General features: G+C 45.7%; 1 protein-coding gene across 3 annotated transcripts in view; it reads right to left on the bottom strand.

Annotated features, from left to right (window-relative positions):
- Positions 1-5,612: 5,612 nt before the first annotated feature.
- LOC132208000 (utrophin-like) overlaps positions 5,613-18,625 on the bottom strand; it is a 173,467-nt gene continuing 160,454 nt past the window's right edge. For all 3 annotated transcript variants that reach the window (XM_059643768.1, XM_059643767.1, XM_059643769.1), the window contains 2 exons: positions 11,852-11,972; positions 5,613-5,737 (listed from right to left, as the gene is read on the bottom strand). In XM_059643768.1, coding sequence (XP_059499751.1) covers positions 5,628-5,737; positions 11,852-11,972 — 231 coding nt within the window. In that variant the 3' untranslated portion in view covers positions 5,613-5,627. The remainder of the gene's footprint in view (positions 5,738-11,851; positions 11,973-18,625) is intronic.

The raw sequence follows: 18,625 nt of genomic DNA, 5'->3' as shown, positions 1-18,625 counted from the left end.
TCCATGCCTCCGAAATGGCCACAACATCGAAGTCCCAGGTACCTATCCAAGCTGCAAGCTCACCTACATTATTCCGGATACTCCCAGCATTAAAGTCGTCACACTTCAATCCAGCTTGCTGTCTGCCAGCACACTTCTGTGACAGTGAGGTCCTGACCATGTCCTCCCTATGCTCATCCTCCTGTGTACTAGGGCTACACCTCAGTTTCCCATCCCCATTCTGAGCTCGTTTAAATCCAACCGAATGGCACTAGCCAATTTCCCACCCAGGATATTCGTGCCCCTCTGGTTCAAGTGGAGACCGTCCTGTTTGTAGAGGTCCCACCTTCCCCAGAACGAGCCCCAATTGTCCATGTGCCTGAAGCCCTCCCACCTGCACCATCCCTGCAGCCACGTCTTCAGCTGAAATCTCTCCCTGTTCTTTGCCTCGCTATCACGTGGTACGGGTGACAAACCAGAGATGACCACTCTGTTTGTTCTCGCTCTCGGCTTCCACCCGAGCTCCCTCAAATCCTGCCTGACATCCCTATCCCTCTTTCTACACATGCCGTTGGTGCCTATCTGGATCACGACTTGGGGCTGGTCACCCTCTCCCCTCAGGACCCGAAAGAGACGATCCGAGACATCACAGACCCTGGCACCTGGTAGGCAACACACCAATCGTGGGTCTCTTTCGTTCCCGGCAAATCTTCTATCAGTGCCTCTAACTATTGAGTCCCCAATGACTATCACTCTCTTCCTATCCCCGCTTCCCTTCTGTGCAAGAGGGACAGACTCTGTGCCAGAGACCTGCACCCTACTGCGTACCCCTGCTAAGTCGTCCCCCGGAATAGTATCCAAAATGGTATCGTTGTTTTTCAGGGGAGCTACCGCAGGGGATTTCAGGGGAACGATCACAGGGGAAGGTTAGTCAAGCTACACCGGGTAAACGTGCATTTTTGGCTGAAGAAACATGTGTTTCAATGTGAGCTAATGGAAGAAGCCATGGAGTCAAAGCTAAACATTTCGACAATAAGACAACCATTCTTAAAAGCAGCAGACAGCGTGAAAAAGAAATGAGCTGCTTTAACATCCACTTAAAATTTATGTGGAATATCAGATGGAATTTTCTTATTGACTCCATTGTGCAATCATGTCGAGCTAAAAATGTCAACTGCATTAATTAATACTAACCAGAAACGGACTTTGTAGTAAATGGTTTGACGATTTTCTGTATCTGGAACATCCCTTTTCCTTCTCGAACGAAGATCGTACCAACCTGTGGTACCAAACTGTGAGTCAAACGGATGGGACACATAATCTTTAAATTCCTCATCAAAACAGTCTAATCGTATGGTTCTGTGCAATAAAAGAGAAAGAATAAACATGTTTCCCACAATTTTGCTGATGTTTACGAACAGAATGCTCAAATTCAAAAAGTTTGGGCTGGCATGTCTGCTTCCTCCAGCCTGTTTAAACTGTTCCATTCAATGTGAAATTTGTCATAAGTTTTAGCACACAGGTCTATGTGATCTGCGCCACCACCTTCTATTAGTCATACATGCTTTCCCCCTCTTCCTGTAATACATTCCTTGAAGTGTTCAATGAGATTTTGATTTTAAATCTTATCGTCATATTCTTTTGATTCTCAAGCATCAATGAATCTGATGTTGCCGCCATTCCATGCAGTGCACAGCACGTCAAACAGGAGTCTTACTCTTGCCATGAGCACTGAGGTAGTATGGGGTCACAACTGTCTCATAGTTCAGAATGTAATTCTACATGTAGGGCTATGAAGAGTCATGCAGTTAATTTTATTTGACACGCTATTTCTTTTCTTCACAAATATGCTGGATTTAAAGTGATCTTCACCCTCATTTAAAATGAATTCAATATCCAACCATCTGTAAAACTAGCATATCCAAATTTTAATTTGAGTTCAGTGTTACACAAATATATGACTTTTTTAAAAATTATGTTTGAGTCAACATGAACATTTCATTCCCTGACAGCGGGTGAACTTACTTTTAAACTCCAATTTTCCTTCGGTATTAATGGAGAGGTGAGCCTTTTTGCACCGAAAGGCTGCACCAGTTTATGCTAAAACTTACGGAACTGTAAGTTTCACAAATATGTTCCTATTAAACACTAATTCCTATTGAAGCAGTATGAAGCTAAATTCATTCAACTGGACAGCAAAAACGGTCAAGATTTTAAAAGCAAGCAACTATTTTGAAGTCACTCTTCGAACTAAATTCCATCTTGGTGTGTGAGAGTCCATAGGTTCCTCACTCTCAACGAACCATTCAACTGTCATGCAATTACTGAAACACACAGACAAAAAACATCAATGTTAACAGTCACTAAGATTTTGAGAGTGATTTGGAATTCGTACTCAATACCCCCTGGGGAAAATCTGTTCCAATCTGGATAGTACTCACTTATTACCATCCCACCTACCTTCCCCAGCACCTCCTCCCCCACCACACTAGTTGTTTCTGAACTCCCTTCCACCCTCCATTTCTCAGGAAGGGTCCTGACCCAAAATCCCAACTTTCCTCAGCCTCTGATGCTGCCTGCCCTGCTGTGTTCCTCCAGCTCCACAATGTGATATCTCAGACACCAACATTGGCAGGTCTTACCATCTGGATAACTCATTCTCACCATGCAACAAGTGTTTTATAGTCATTTTCTGATCAGATTACGCAGGTACATGTATATACATAAATATACATATTACACTTTTATGCCTGAACCACTAATCGAGAGGATATTTTAAAAGAGTCTCTTCATATCTGCATGAAAGAGAAATCATCAAGGTCATAACTTTCATTTTAGGAATAACTCGAACATTCAAAGTACTCACAGTCAGTGTCCCATTTCCTTGACCAGTCAATTTGATGTGAATCTTTCTTCCAAGTGGAAACTATAACAGCAATTATATTTGAGAGTCAAACACTTCATTGCATCACCAATATTTCCTTGTCTGTTTGAAGCATAAGATAATGAAATAATCATGGACAGATTGGCCAACAGTGTAATTTAATGTGTGTTATGGCAACTGAAAATCACAACCATTGAAGTGATCTTTAAAAAGCTGCTGTCATACACCAGAGCACTTTTTGAGATGCAGTGATGAACATACTTCCTGAGATGCAAATAATATATGCCAAATTAATTCCAAAGAATACCTTTACAATTAAAAAGAAACTAAAAATCTCTTTACATTGCGAAGCTTGTCAGATTGCTATTAGTCAATGGAAATCGTTCAGAACAATTATTTATTCCCAGATGAAAAGGAAGTGTATACATTTCATGACAACAAAATGTGAGGCTGGATGAACACAGCAGGCCAAGCAGCATCTCAGGAGCACTTTTGTGCTCCTGAGATGCTGCTTGGCCTGCTGTGTTCATCCAGCCTCACATTTTGTGGTCTTGGATTCTCCAGCATCTGCAGTTCCCATTATCTCGGATACATTTCATTTTCACATCTTATCCAAGAGAGAAAAAAAAAACACCTTCATGAATGCATTGTCAAACAAGAAGGCTCACAAAAAAAGTCATTTGGCCCATTGAATATTCCTCCATCATTCGGTGAGATCATGATTGATCTCATTACATTTATCATGACACAGCATTTCCACCAAACCCTCCTAATAGCTAATACATTCCGATCCAAGTAACATCCTGGTAAATCTCTGTTTCTGTGCCATGCCTTGTCTTTCTAAATATTTTTTCAGTCATCTACAAATTTAGCCACAGCACATGCACCTCTTTCCTCCAAGTCATTCATAAACAAGCACAAGAGCGACCTCATTTCTTACTGACAAGCCAACCCTGGCATCTCTGTCCATTTGTATCGGAGATAATGGGAACTGCAGATGCTTCAGAATCCAAGATAACAAAGTGTGGAGCTGGATGAACACAGCAGGCCAAGCAGCATCTCAGGAGCACAAAAGCTGACGTTTCAGGCCGAGACCCTTTTCTCATGATCATTGTTTCTTGATTTAAAAATTAACCTGGCCGTTACAGCCTAGCATATGATTAATGGCATTACCTCTAAAATCTTCTTGGCTAAAGTGTTCAATAAATTGCTACAACCTGAAAGAAGTAATTCTTCCCTGAATTCATGGGCAACCAATTTGAAAATGTGGCCTCTGGTCGTAAAATCTTTCACAAATGAGAGTAATCTCTACGGATATACACTATCAAGCCTCTTAAGAATCTTACATGTTGAAAAAATAAGATTTTTTTCAATCTTATAAACGCCAATGAATGTAGTCCCTGCCTGCCCAACTTTCATAAGCATAGCAATCCCCTCTGCCATTTCTCAAATCAACCCAGTCAACATGAGGTGTTCGGCCTCCGCAGCATTCGCTCTGTGGCCGTACATGACTTGTAAGTTACCATCCTGCTGCTACGTCTCTACTTCTATTTACGATGCAGTCCTCTGTCCATCCGAACATACTACCCTTGAACACATGGGCTCTTTTCTTTTGAGACACCTCATGAGCTGCACCTTATCAAATGCTTTTTTGAAATCTCAATGTACGACATCAACTGGTGGTCCTTCATCAGTAATGTTTGTTTCCTTCTCAAAGCACTGTAGCAAGTTTGTCAAGTATTATTTCCCCTTTATAAAAGGATGTTAACTCTGTAGGATGTTATAGCACACTAAGTACCCTGTTGTTTCATCTTTCATTGCAGGCATGAACATCTACCCAGGTTGACCTAAATTGGCAATACATGCTTACTACTTTGTCCAAGTATCTTTGTAATAATGGTGTTCTGTTCACAATCTTTCAATCCTCTGAGAATTTTCCACAATCTAAGGATTCTTGGAAGATTATCATCAGTGCCTCCATTGTATCTGTAGGTGCGCTGTTCAACATGAGAGGATACATATCCCCTTGGATATTTTCTCTACTGATTGGAGTCATATTTGGAATTCTGTGCAGTGACATTCACTTTTAACAGTTTGCTAAATACTACCAGGAACAGAAATTGTGATTCAGCTGCAACTAAACTAAAGCTTTCAGCACAGAAGGAAGTCTTTCAATTCATTATGAACCTAATAACTCCTGAAAAGGGCAATACAATTTGCCTCAGTCCATAAATGTTCTTCCTCCAACATCCTGAGATGCATCATCTGTATTTCAACAAATTGACCACAGATTCTGTTTCAATCATCCTTTCAGCAATACGCATGACAACAATTCGGCATTCTTAGCCCCCCTGTAGCCTCCGTTGCACACGTGCATTCTTAGATGATTATTTCTTTGTGTGCCTGCTTTTTTGCTCGAATGGATAAAGGTAAATTTCTGTTCTTTTGTCATCAGAGCTATTGCCTCCTCATTCTCATCCTCCTTGTTTTATCCTGTGCTGGAATATTTAATTTGTTGACTTATCTGAAATATGTTGTTGAATGGATCGGGTTTTGTAACATTGCATTCCCCATAGACCATCTACCGATGCTGTTGCTTGTTCTAACAGTTATTATCTTGCAGAGAGGAAAATGCAGTTTGAAAGCAATGGAACATTATCGATGAAGAAGTTGATGCATAAATTGCTGCGATCTTCCAAACTACAAACTCACCTTCAATTCTTTCTCGGTCAGAGCATTATGCCGGCGCAAATGAATCGTGTTCTCAAAGGGACTTCCAAAACCATGGAATTGAATTTGCATGTTGATTTCTTCTTCCCTCTTCAGAAATGCAAAGTAGTATCGTGATGAAGCTTCCAAGGCGATGATTGTGTCCTTCAATGAACGGAAAAGTGACTTTTAGCTTCATGGAAATATTTCACTACTTCTGTAGACATGAAAGGCAAACATTCTCCCTGCATATGACCCAGTCTCATTTTATCGTATCTTTCTGATTTTACATGCCACGGGATAATCATCGCAGTGTAACAGAAATGTTGATCATGGAAATTTATCACTGTTTTCATAAATAATGGCAAATTTTCAACATCTTGCAATTGTATGAAGGCTCAGTCTCATCACACCTCGCCTGCTGCACAAAGACATTCTTACACTGCTTTCAATGTTAGGGCTCAAACAAAACACAATCATGACACAAATGCATCAACACACCACTTTCAACAGGATCTGATATCCTTGCCAGGCACTGGAGGGGTTGCGGAGACTGGTGAGTGGATAAAGTCGTTCCTCTGTTCAAGCAGGAAAACAGGGACTTTCCAGGAAACTACAGACTGGTGAGTGTCTCATGTCTCAAAGGTATGGGCTAATAAGGGACAGCCAGCATGGCATTATGCGGGGCAGGTTATGTCTTACCAAGTCAGTTGAAGTTTTCAAGGAGGTGACAAGGGTGATCAATTCGGGTAGAACAGTTGATAGCATATACATGGATTTTACGAACGTTTTCAACAAGGTCCCTCATGGTATGCTCATCCAGAAGATTAAGATCCATGAGATCCATGGTGACTTGGCCTGCCCATATAAGGCAGACGGTCGCGGTGGAAGGCTAACAAAGATCACACAGTATAGGGCTGGAGGAACACAGCAGGCCAGGCAGCATCAACAATGTCAGCTTTCCTTTTCCTCTGATGCTGCCTGACCTGCTGCGTTCCTCCAGCTCCACACTTGGTTAACTCTGATTCCAGCATCTACAGTTCTTGCCGTCTCAGTGGTGGAAAGCTGTTTTTCTGGCTGCAGCTCAGTGATGAGTGGTGTTCCGCATCGATGTGACTTCTGCTGTTTGTGATATATGTAAATGACTTGGTGGCAAATGTAGATTGGGGATTACTAAGTTTGCAGATGATATAAGGACCAGTGGACTTGTGGACAGCATGGAAGGTTGTCAAAGGACACAGCAAGATACAGACCAATTGCAAACACGAGCGGAGAAATGGCCGATGGAATTTAATCTGGGCAGGCATGAGGTGTTACATTTTAGGAGACCAAGTGTTAAGGAAAGGGATACACAGTTAATGGCAGAACCCCAAACAGCAGTGATGTCCAGAGGGATCTTGGGGTCCTAGACCATAACTCCCTGACAGTAGCCACACAAGTAGCTGGGTGGTCAAGAAGGCATATCGCATGCTTGCCTTTATTCATAGGGGAACTCAGTGCAAGAGTCAGGATGTCACACTGCAGCTTTACAAGACTTTGTTGAGACCACACAAAGTATTGCATCCAATTCTGGCCGCCACATTACACTTAGGATGTGCAGGCTTTGGACAGGGTGCAGAAGAGATTTACCAGCATGCTGACTGGAATAGAGGGTATGAACGAGAGGGAGGAGCTGGAAAAACTCTTCGTTTTCTCTGGGGCAGTAGAAGCTGAGGGCAGGCTTGATAGAAGTCTATAAAATTAGGAGATATTTCAATACAGCAAACGGTCAGAAAACTTCTCCCCCGGAGTTGAAGTGTCCACTATTAGGGGGCATGCATTTACGCTGAGAGGGGGGAAGTTCAAAAGAGATGTGAGGGGCAAATATTTCACACTGAGCATGTTAAAAGTGTGGAATACATTGCCCGGGGTGGTAGTGGATGCAGATACGATGAAAGCATTTAAAAGGGACTTTTAGTTCCGTGCACGAATATGCAAGGAATGGAGGACTATGGATCAAGGACAGGCAGAAGGGATTATTTCATTTGTTGTCATGTTTGGCCCAACATGGTGGGCCAAAGGGCACATTCCTGTTGCCGTCGTGTTCCAAGTTTTATGCTCACTTGTATCATGATTACAAAAAGTAGGATTGGGAATAATTTTTGAGAAGCGTTTGAGAACATTATTTCATGTTAGGACAAACGGGATAAGGATGAGGTGACACAGCACAATCAGATCTTGGAGCCCATGATGAATCATAGGGACCTCACAAGCACCAATGATCAGAGGGATCTCAGGATCTTGATGTGTATGCCTGTTGATCCCACAATGTAATGGACCAGGTCGTTGAAGTGGTTTGGAAGGCAGATTGGATACTTGTCTTTATTAGGCTTAATATTAAGTGACAGAGTTTCAGAATAGGCAGGGTATGTACAACACTGTTGGGCCGAACCAACATTAAGTCAACGATGAGAAAATACAGTGAGAATTGGACAACGATCAGGCTTGGCCTGAGAAAGGATAAGTTACATTTGCACCATACAAGTGCTAAGCAGCAATCAGCTCCAACAAGAGAGAATATGGCCATATCAAAAAAATTCCATGTCCTTACCCTCACATCATCGTTACATTTATTTTTTTTTAAATGTGCAAGTGCAATCCAAGCCATGCAAGGCTACGGGCCAGGTGTTGGAAATGAGGTCAGAACAATTCAGTGCTTGTCCTTGACTGTCACAGAATCTGTCAGCTTAAGAATGCATTTCTCCTGTATTGTAGACTACTGAGGTGCTTGGCTATCCACTAAACCAAGGTTAACACTGATCTGAAACTAAACTGGGTCAGTTATATAATCAGCAGTAGCCAGGTCCATAGTGCAAACCACCCTGCTGTGGGACAGAGTAAGGCAAATCCAAGTGAGCGAGTGTGGTTGGAGACTCATTCGTTGGGGGCATAGATTCTGTTGCCACATTTGAGACACCAGGGCTGCGTGTTGCTTCCCTGGTGCAAGGTCAAGGACATCTCTGAGTGGTTGCAACAAATTCTAAAAGGGGAGGGTGAGCAGCCAGAGGCCACGGTGCACGTTGGTACCAATGACATCGGCAGAAAGAGGGATGACATCCTGCGGACTATGTGCAAGGAGTTAGCAAAGAGGCTGAAAGGCAGGACCGAGAGGGTAATAATTTATGGGTTGCCATGAGTGCCACATCTTAGTGAGCTAAGTCATAGAAAGATAGGTGAGATGAATGCATGGTTAAGGAGCTGGCACAGGGGGGAGGGTTTCTGGTTCATGGATAATTGGGACCGTTTCTGAGCAAGGGGTGACCTGTCTAAGAGGGATGGGAGGCAAGACACTGTCAGCGGGTCAGGACAGAGGGGATAAGTCGTTGTGAGCGGGTTACGACGGAGCGGACAAGTGCCTGTGAGCAGGTCAGGAAGGAGGGGCAAGTCGCTGTGAGCAGGTCAGGGCTGCGGGGGCAAGTCACAGTGAGTGGGTCAGGGCTGCAGGGGCAAATCCCTGTCAGCGGGACAGGGCTGCGGGGGCCAGTCCCACTGAGCGCGACAGGACTGCAGGGGGCAATTCGCTGTGAGCGGGTCAGGGATCGGGGGCCAGTCCCTGTGAGCGGGTCAGGGCTGCGGGGGCCAGTCCCTGTGAGCGGGTCAGGGCTGCGGGGGCCAGTCCCTGTGAGCGGGACAGCACTGCGGGGCCCAGTCCCTTTGAGCGGGACAGGGCTGTGGGGGGCAGTACGCGGTGAGCGGGACAGGACTGCGGGGGGCAAGTCGCTGTGAGCGGGTTAGGACTGCGGGGGGCAAGTCGCTGTGAGCGGGTCAGGACTGCGGGGGGCAAGTCGCTGTGAGCGGGTCAGGGCGACGGGGGCCAGTCCCTGTGAGCGGGAAAGGGCTGCGGGGCCCAGTCCGCTGTGAGCGGGACACGGCTGCAGGGGGCAGTATCTGTGAGCGGGACACAGCTGTGGGGGGCAGTACGCGGTGAGCGGGACAGGACTGCGGGGTTCAGTCCCTGTGAGCGGGTCAGTGCTGCGGGGGCCAGTCCCTGTGAGCGGGTCAGGGCTACGGGGGCCTGTCCCTGTGAGCGGGACATGGCTGCGGGGGGCAGTACGCGGTGAGCAGGACACGGCTGCGGGGGGCAGTACGCTGTGAGCGGGACACGGCTGCGGGGGGCAGTACGCTGTGAGCAGGACACGGCTGCGGGGGGAAGTACGCTGTGAGCAGGACACGGCTGCGGGGGGAAGTACGCTGTGAGCGGGACAGGGCTTCGGGGCCCAGTCTCAGTGAGCGGGAAAGGTTTGCGGGGTGCAGTAGGCGGTGAGCGGGACTGGACTGCGGGGGGCAAGTCGCTGTGAGCAGGAGAGGACTGCGGGGGGCAAGTCGATGCGAGCGGGTCTGGGCTGCGGGGGCATGTCCCTGTGAGCGGGACACGGCTGCGGGGGCCAGTCCCTCTCAACGGGTCAGGGCTGCGGGGTCCAGTCCCTGTGAGCGGGACACGGCTGCGGGGTTCAGTCCCTGTGAGCGGGTCAGTGCTGCGGGGGCCAGTCCCTGTGAGCGGGTCAGGGCTACGGGGGCCTGTCCCTGTGAGCGGGACATGGCTGCGGGGGGCAGTACGCGGTGAGCAGGACACGGCTGCGGGGGGCAGTACGCTGTGAGCCGGACACGGCTGCGGGGGGCAGTACGCTGTGAGCAGGACACGGCTGCGGGGGGAAGTACGCTGTGAGCGGGACAGGGCTTCCGGGCCCAGTCCCTGTGAGCGGGACAGGGCTGCGGGGCCCAGTCCGCTGTGAGCGGGACACGGCTGCGGGGGGCAGCACGCTGTGAGCGGGACACGGCTGCGGGGGGCAGTACGCTGTGAGCGGGTCAGGGCCGCGGGGGCCAGTCACTGTGAGTGGGTCAGGGCTGCGGGGGCCAGTCCCTGTGAGCAAGTCAGGGCCGCGGGGGCCAGTCCCTGTGAGCGGGACAGGGCTGCGGGGGCCAGTCCCTGTGAGCGGGTCAGGGCTGCGGGGGCCAGTCCCTGTGAGCGGGTCAGGGCTGCGGGGGCCAGTCCCTGTGAGCGGGTCAGGGCTGCGGGGGCCAGTCCCTGTGAGCGGGTCAGGGCTGCGGGGGCCAGTCCCTGTGAGCAGGTCAGGGCTGCAAGGGCCAGTCTGTGAGCGGGTCAGGGCTGCGGGGGCCAGTCCCTGTGAGCGGGTCAGGGCTGCGGGGAGAAGTCACTTCGGGCGGATCAGGACTGCTGGTAGAAGTCACTGTGAGCGGGACAGGACTGCCGGGGGGAAGTCGCTGTGACCGTCTCAGGAATGCAGGGGCAAGTTGATCCAGTGAATTCAAATATGAAATTACACGAAAGACAGCAATGAATTTAAAGCATCAAGAGGAAAGGGATTTGGAATCGAGCATTAGTTCGTGGGGATGGAGCAGCGCTTGAAATATTGCCTTCAGTTCTGGTTGCTTCATTACAGGGAGGATGTGGAAGCTTTAGTGAGGGTGTAGAAGAGAGTTAGCAGGATGCTGCATGGAATGGATGGCAGGTCTTAGGAGAAAGGGTTCGGGGGCGAGGACTTTTTTCATTGGAGCAAAGAAGAATGAGAGGTGACTTGATTGAGGTACACAAGATGATGAGAGGCATAGCTGGAGTGGATAGTCAGAGATTTTTTCCCAGAGCAGAAATAACTATTACGAGGGGGAGAAATTTTAAGGTGACTGGAGGAAGGAGGAGGGGAGATGTCAGAGCTAAGTTCTTTACACAGAGAGTGGCGGGTGTGTGGAATGCACTGCTGGCAGTGGTAATGGAGTCAGATACATTTAGAGACTTTTAAGCGACTCTTGGATAGGCACATGAAGGACAGTAAAATGAAGGGTATGCAGGGTAGCTTGATCTTAGTGGGATCATAGGTCGGCACAACATCGTGGGCCGAAGGGCCTGTACTGTTCTTTGTTCTCTGTTCAGCCAAAGGTTCTTTTCTTTTGAGGAGCGGGGAATTGATTGTCGTTTTTAAAGACAGAACTGGAGGACAGAGAAAGATATCAAGGAAGGTTGCACGTTAGTGACAGTATCAACAAGTCCTCAGCAGATGCACTCTCTGAGTAACTACACTGTTTTGAAGGCGAGAGGACCAATGATATCATTAAGCCCCCCTTGTTTTTGTATTGTGTATGTCTGACATATGCGCAAATGGACAACCTCACTCTCCTGCTAAGCTGCAGAATGAATAATGCTGCAATATTTGTCAACTCCCAAATGGGCATTGATACATTAGTAAATCTCACATCAATAAACTTACATCTCAAGGTTCTCACCTTCTAGGACTGTTTGTACTGGGAAATAACCCAAACGAGGATGCTTGGCCAAGTATTTCTTTGATCTGAACTTATTTTTCAGCACCTTGGTGAAATCACGCACATCTTCACCTGATGTTGTCTAAAAATGTAAAATAAATCAAATTTAGTTCAGAATTAACAATGAACCAATCGACTCAACTCACTCGATAATCCATGCTCTCCCTGCTAAATGTCTTTGAAGATGTAAAATTGAAGAGTCTGCAACTCTGAGGGATAAAGTCGGCTATCTTTCTGTAAGATTATGATAAAGTTAGATATGTCTGAATGTGAGTTTCAGACTATTAAGCTTCAGTTTCATAGAGTCAGACAGCATGAAAACAGATCCTTTGGTCCAACCAGTCTATGCTGATCACAATCCCAAACTGAACTAGTTCCACCTGCCTGTGCTTGGCCCATATCTCTCCAAACATTTCTGTCATCTTTCTATCTTCTGGCTACAACATCACCTGAGAAGAATTCTCCATCTTGTGGCCAAATACTAGAACTATACAATTAAGTCATTTCAAATGATGCACAGATCCAGGATTCACATTAGTGGCCTTTCTGGTTGAACTGCTAATTATTTTAACGATAGTGCATTTTTTTGTCCAATTTTGCCATGTAATCCAGTGATCCAAAATTCATCTCATTGGGTTTAATTTTTTTGGTTTTCTGTACTGTGTCAAAGATGAGATCAATACATTGGTGAGAAATTATCTTGGTTTGGAGATTCAAAGTCACTATAGTCCCAGATGGGACCACAGGTCTGCTCTCACAGTCGAGAGAGATAACTGGAGGTGGTTTAAATTGAAGGTTACCACACCTCAGATGAGGAGACAGGTTGAGAAGGAGACTCCTTCATTGTAACTTCAGACAGTGTAGTATCCCATGCTGTTGGTATCATTCTGAATTACAAACCAGCCAACTGAGCTAACTGGCTCCCAGGCAAAATATAGAATCAGTTTGGGTAGAGATAAGGAGCAGCAAAGGAAAGAAGTCACGGCTGTGACAGTTTCAGATTCATAGATCCCCTGACAGAAGATACAGTCCAGGATAGCAGAGAGGCTATAGACCAAGAAGTAATGGGATCTTGTCAGAAAGATGTTACAATAAACTGTGAATTCAATTGGCACAGGTAGTCTGGAAGATTCTTTTTTATTCACGGGATGTGGATGTTGCTGGCTAAGCCCAATTACCCTGGAGAAGGTGGTGGTGAGCTGCCTTCTTGAATAACTGCAGTCCTTAGAGCAGTGCTGTTCAGAAAGAAGCTCCAGAATCTTAACTCAATGACTATTAATGAACAGTGATATCGTTCCGAGTCAGGATAGTGTGTGTGGCTTGGAGGGAAACTTGCATGGGGCACTAATTATACATCAGTGATGATAGAACAGATGTTGAAGGTGGTGGGTGGGGTACCAATCCAACAGGCTGCTTTGTCCCATATGGTTCAAGCTTCCTGAGTGTTGACGGAGCTGCACCAGTCCTGACCAGTGGAGATTACATTCCTGACTTGGGCTTTATAGATGGTGGACAGGCTTTGTGTAGACAGGGGGCTCATTATTCACTGCAGAATTCTTAACCTCTGACCTGCTCTTGTCGTCACAATAATTATAAGTTTGGTCCAATTCAGTTTCTGGAAACCTGATAAGCCTCAGCATATTGGCAGTAAAGGAGAGGAAGTCATGGGGCAATGGTTAGATTCTCCTTAATGGTGACGTTCATTGCCTGTAACTTGCACAGCACAACTACCACTTGCTTCTCTTCAGCTCAAAACTAGTTATGTTCCGTGGATATGGACTACTTCAGCATCTGAGGAGCTATGAGTGGTGCTGAACATTGCACAATCAACTGAGAACATCCCCACGTACGACCTTCTGACGGAGGGATGGCATTTGATCAAATAGTTGAAGATGGTTGAGCTCAGGGCACAAATTTACGTAACCCCCGCAGTGATGCTTTGGAGTTGGGGCAACTGACTTCCAACAACCACAACCACTTCCTTTATGGTAAGGTTCCAGCCAGCAGAGGGTTTTTCACCTGATTCTTACTGACTGCAGCTTTGCGACGGCTCCTTGATGTCATATTTGGTTGAATGGCACCTTGATGTTAAGAGCAGTTATCTACCCCTCAGCATATATTCACAGAATGCATTTGGAGTCTTAAAACTGTACCACTGGAACCAAGCAGGGATTAAGATATTTTAGACCTGATAGTATGTTTTGAGATACAACTCATCAATAGTATAGGATTCTCTGGGTAAGAATGATCAGGATGTGGTAGAATTTTACATCAAGGACGAGGTTGAGAATTCGGTCTGAAACTGTTTAATATCTTAAACTTTCATTGAAGATAATTCAGGAGTATAAAGGCAGAGTTGAACTGGGAAAATAGTTTAAAAGGTAAGACCATAGAGAAACAATGGCAGATGTTTCAGGGGATATTTCATAACTCTGAACAAAAATATTGTCAATTTAGAATGAAAGGATGTACAGCTAGAATGCACCATGGTGCCATCTGTTGCTATCTAAGAAAGTTAAAGATAGTATAAATTGAAAGAAAGATTGGAAAATTGTGGAACTGGAAATGTTTCAGATGTGAACAAAAGATGACCAAAGTAATAATGAGGGAGACATTAATATAAATACAGTAAAGGCTTCCACAAGTGTATCAAAAGGAAAAGAGTAAAGACAGTGAATAATGGCTCATGAGAGGGTGAGACTGGGGAATTCATGATGGGAAATGAGGGTAATGGCACAAGCTTTGAACCAATATTTTCCATCTGATTTCACAGTAGAAAACATACAAAAAATATCAATGGGCGAAAAGTAGGGAGCGAAAGGGAGAAGGAAATCCTCAAGGAAACATTGAGGAAAACTGAGAAGATGAAGTTAACAGGTTCCCTGGGACCTAAAGACTTGGATCCCAGGTATGCAAAGAGTCCAACCCCACATCGTACCATCAGAGCTTTATTTCTTTTAATAATACTCCATAAACTTCAACCCCTAATTACTAGCTCCCATATTTATACAACCAACTCACACTCAATTCATCCTCAATTAATACAGACATAAAACCTGTTCCCTCACTTCGTTAGTTCTCAGGCATCCCTTCAGACTAAATTAGATGATAACATGGAGGATTATAAGAGTTGACTGCAGAGATGAGATTAAATTAGGTTCCCTACAGTGTGGAAACAGGTCCGACAGCCCAACAAGTCCACATCGCCCCTTGCAGCATCCCACCCCACCCCTATAACCCAAACACCACTGAACACGATGGGCAATTCAGCATGGCCGATCCACCTCGCCTGCACATCTTTGGACTGCGGGAGGAAATTGGAGCACATGGAGCAAACCCATGCAGACACAGGGAGAATGTGCAAACTCCGCACAGACAGTTACCCAAGGCTGGAGTCGAACCCGGGCCCTGGCGCTGTGAGGCTGAAGAGCTAACCACTGAGTCACCGTGCTGCCCAAATGGATGTATTGGCTGTAATCTTTTCTAGATTGTGGAAAGATCCCAGCAGAATGCAGCGAAGTACGAATTTACTTCGTCTAAAGTTTGTCATTGGGAAATTGCTAGAATTTATTATTGAGAAGGCAGCAGCAAACCATTTAGATCATATTCAGGCAGATTTGATAAGTTAAGTGAAAAGGATAAATTTAAAAATATGGTGAATCCATTTGAGTTTCTACTTCAAGGAATTCTAATTCTTCAACAAACCGGGTCGTTGAAGCGAAATTAGCAGATGTCGTTAATTTGGATTTCCAAAAGGCGTACATGAAGCACAAAAATTTAGCTTCTATGCACAGCATATATTTTAGAAGGCACGTGAGGTGCAAATCTTTATTTCAAGGAGGGAAGGAGTGAAAATCTTTCCACACAAGACATTGGTGACGCCACTCAAGGAGCACAGTGTACAGTTTTGGTCTATTAAGTGAGGATATGCTTACAACAGCAGTTCTCAGAACGTTCATGATGTTAATTCCAGGGGTAAAAAGGGTTATTTTGTGCAGAGTGAACTGGACAATGTTCAGGCTCAGCTGGTAACATGCTGGGTCAAAATCCAAAATTCCCTCCCTAATGACATTGTATCTACCAACAGCAAATGTACTTTCAGCAGTTCAAGAAGGAAACTAACTGCTACCTTCTCAAGGGCAACGAGGGACAGTTGTGCTTCAGACCTCAAATGCCCGTTCTCATTTAGAAAATAATCTACGCCTCCATTTTGCCTACCAAAGCACATAACCTCACAGTGTCCCACACAGTCTCTGTCTGCCACTTCTTTGCCCAGTCTCCGAGCCTATGCAAGTCCTTCTTCAACTTCCTCACTGCTATCTGTCCCTCCATCTGTCACTGTGTCGACTGTAAACTCAGCAACAATGTCTCAGTTGCTTCGTACATATCATTAAGGTATTACGTGAACTGTTGTGGTCCCAACACTGATCCCTGCAGGACTCCACTAGTCACCAGCTGCCATCCTGTAAAAGACCCCTTTATCTACACTCTCTGCCTTCTGACAGTCAGCCAATGCTCTATCGATGGCAGTACCTTGCTAAAACACGATGGGTTCTCATCTTATTTGGTACCTTCTCAACAGCGTTCTGGAAATCCAAACAAATCACATTCACTGGCTTCCTTTTGTCTAACTTGCTCACTTTCTACTCAAAGAATTCTAACAGATTTGTCAAGTATAACTTCCCCTCGATGAAGCTGTGCTGATTCAGCCCGATTTTGTCATGTACTTCCAAGGTCTCTGCAATCTCATCCTTAATAATGGACTCTAAAATCTTACCAATGATTGAGGTCAGGATAACTGGCCTATAATTTTCCTTCTTCTGCCTCTCTCTTTTCATAAACAGGGGTGTTGCTTTAGCCATTTTCCAAATCCCTGAGATCCTCCCTATCTCCAGTGATTCCTGAAAGATCACCACTAATGCCTCAACAATTTCCTCAGCTATCTCCTTCAGAACTCTGCAGTACAGTCCATCTGGTCCAGGGGTGATTGGTCCACCTTCAGACTTTTCTGCTTCCCGAGCACCTTTTCCTTAGTTATGGCTATGAAATTCACCACTGCCCCTAACTCTCAAAGTTCTAGTATGCGATTGGTGTTTTCCACCATGAAGACTGATACAAAGTACCTGTTCAGTTCCTCTTCCATTTCTTCATTCCTCATACTGATTCTTCAGCCTCCTTTTCCAGTGATCTACTGCTACTTTTTAATGTCAGTTGCAATACTGGTCGAAGACGATATCACAGCTGTACTGAAGGAGGGCCCCATGGAGGGCTCAAGCATTGAGGCAATATGGGTAGAACTCAGAAATAGGAAGGATGCAGTAACAATGCTGGGGCTGTACTACAGGCCTCCCAACAGCGAGCGTGAGATAGAGGTACAAATATGTAAACAGATAATGGAAAGGTGTTGGAGAAACAGGGTGGTGGTGATGGGAGATTTTAATTTTCCCAACATTGACTGGGATTCACTTAGTGTTAGGGGTCAAGATGGAGCAGGATTTGTAAGGTGTGTCCAGGAGGGTTTTCAAGAGCAGTGTGTATGTAGTCCAACTCGGGAAGGGGCCATACTGGACCTGGTGCTGGGGAATGAACCCAGCCAGATGGTTGAAATTACAGCAGGGAGTGACTTTGGAAATAGCGACCACAATTCCCTAAGTTTTACAATACTCATCGACAAGGATGGCAGTGGTCCTAAAGGAAGAGTTCTAAACTGGGGGAAGGCCAACTATACCAAGATTTGGCAGCATCTGGGGAATTTAGATTGGGAGAAACTGTTTGAAGGTAAATCCACATTTGATATGTGGGAGGCTTTTAAAGAGAGTTTGATTAGCGTGCAGGACATGTTCCTGTGAAAATGAGGAACAGAAAAGGCAAGATGAGGGAACCATGGGTGACAGATGAAATTGTGAGACTAGCCAAGAGGAAAAAGGAAGCATAGATTAGGTCCAGGCGACTGAAGAGAGATGAATCTTTGGAAGAACACGGGGAATTTCGAGCGCATCTGAAACGAGGGATGAAGAGGGCTAAGAGAAGACATGAGATATTGCTGGCAAACATGGTTAAGGAAAATCCCAAAGCCTTTTATTCATATATAAAGAGCAAGAGGGTAACTAGAGGAAGGATTGGCCCACTTAAGGACAAAGAAGCAACATTATGCACTGAGTCAGAGAAAATGGGTGACATTCTTAACAGAGATAATGGGAACTGCAGATGCTGGAGAATTCCAAGATAATACAATGTGAGGCTGGATGAACATAGCAGGCCAAGCAGCATCTCAGGAGCACAAAAGCTCCTGAGATGCTGCTTGGCCTGCTGTGTTCATCCAGCCTCACATTGTATTATCTTGACATTCTTAACAAATACTTTGCATCGGTATTCATCAAGGGGAGGGACATGACAGATGGTGATGTGAGGGATAGATGTTTGCTTACTCCAGGTCAAGTTGACACAAGGAAGGATGAAGTGTTGGGTCTCCAAAAAGGCATTAAGGTGGGGATCTATACCAGGTTATTGAGGTAAGCGAGACAGGAAATAGCCGGGGCCTTAACAGATATCTTTGCAGCATCCTTAGACACGGGTGAGGTCCCGGAGGACTGGAGACTTGCTCATGTTGTCGCCTTGTTTAAGAAGGTTAGCAAGGATAACCCAGGTAATTATTGACCAGTGAGCCTGACGTCAGTGGTCGGGAAGCTACTGGAGAAGATACTGAGGGATAGGATCTGTTCCCATTTGGAAGCA

The sequence above is a fragment of the Stegostoma tigrinum genome, unplaced genomic scaffold (assembly GCF_030684315.1).
Source record: "Stegostoma tigrinum isolate sSteTig4 unplaced genomic scaffold, sSteTig4.hap1 scaffold_243, whole genome shotgun sequence".
Classification (NCBI taxonomy): Eukaryota; Metazoa; Chordata; class Chondrichthyes; order Orectolobiformes; family Stegostomatidae; genus Stegostoma; species Stegostoma tigrinum.
Note: the sequence above shows the minus strand (reverse complement) of the source record. Positions and strands in the feature narration are given on the sequence as shown.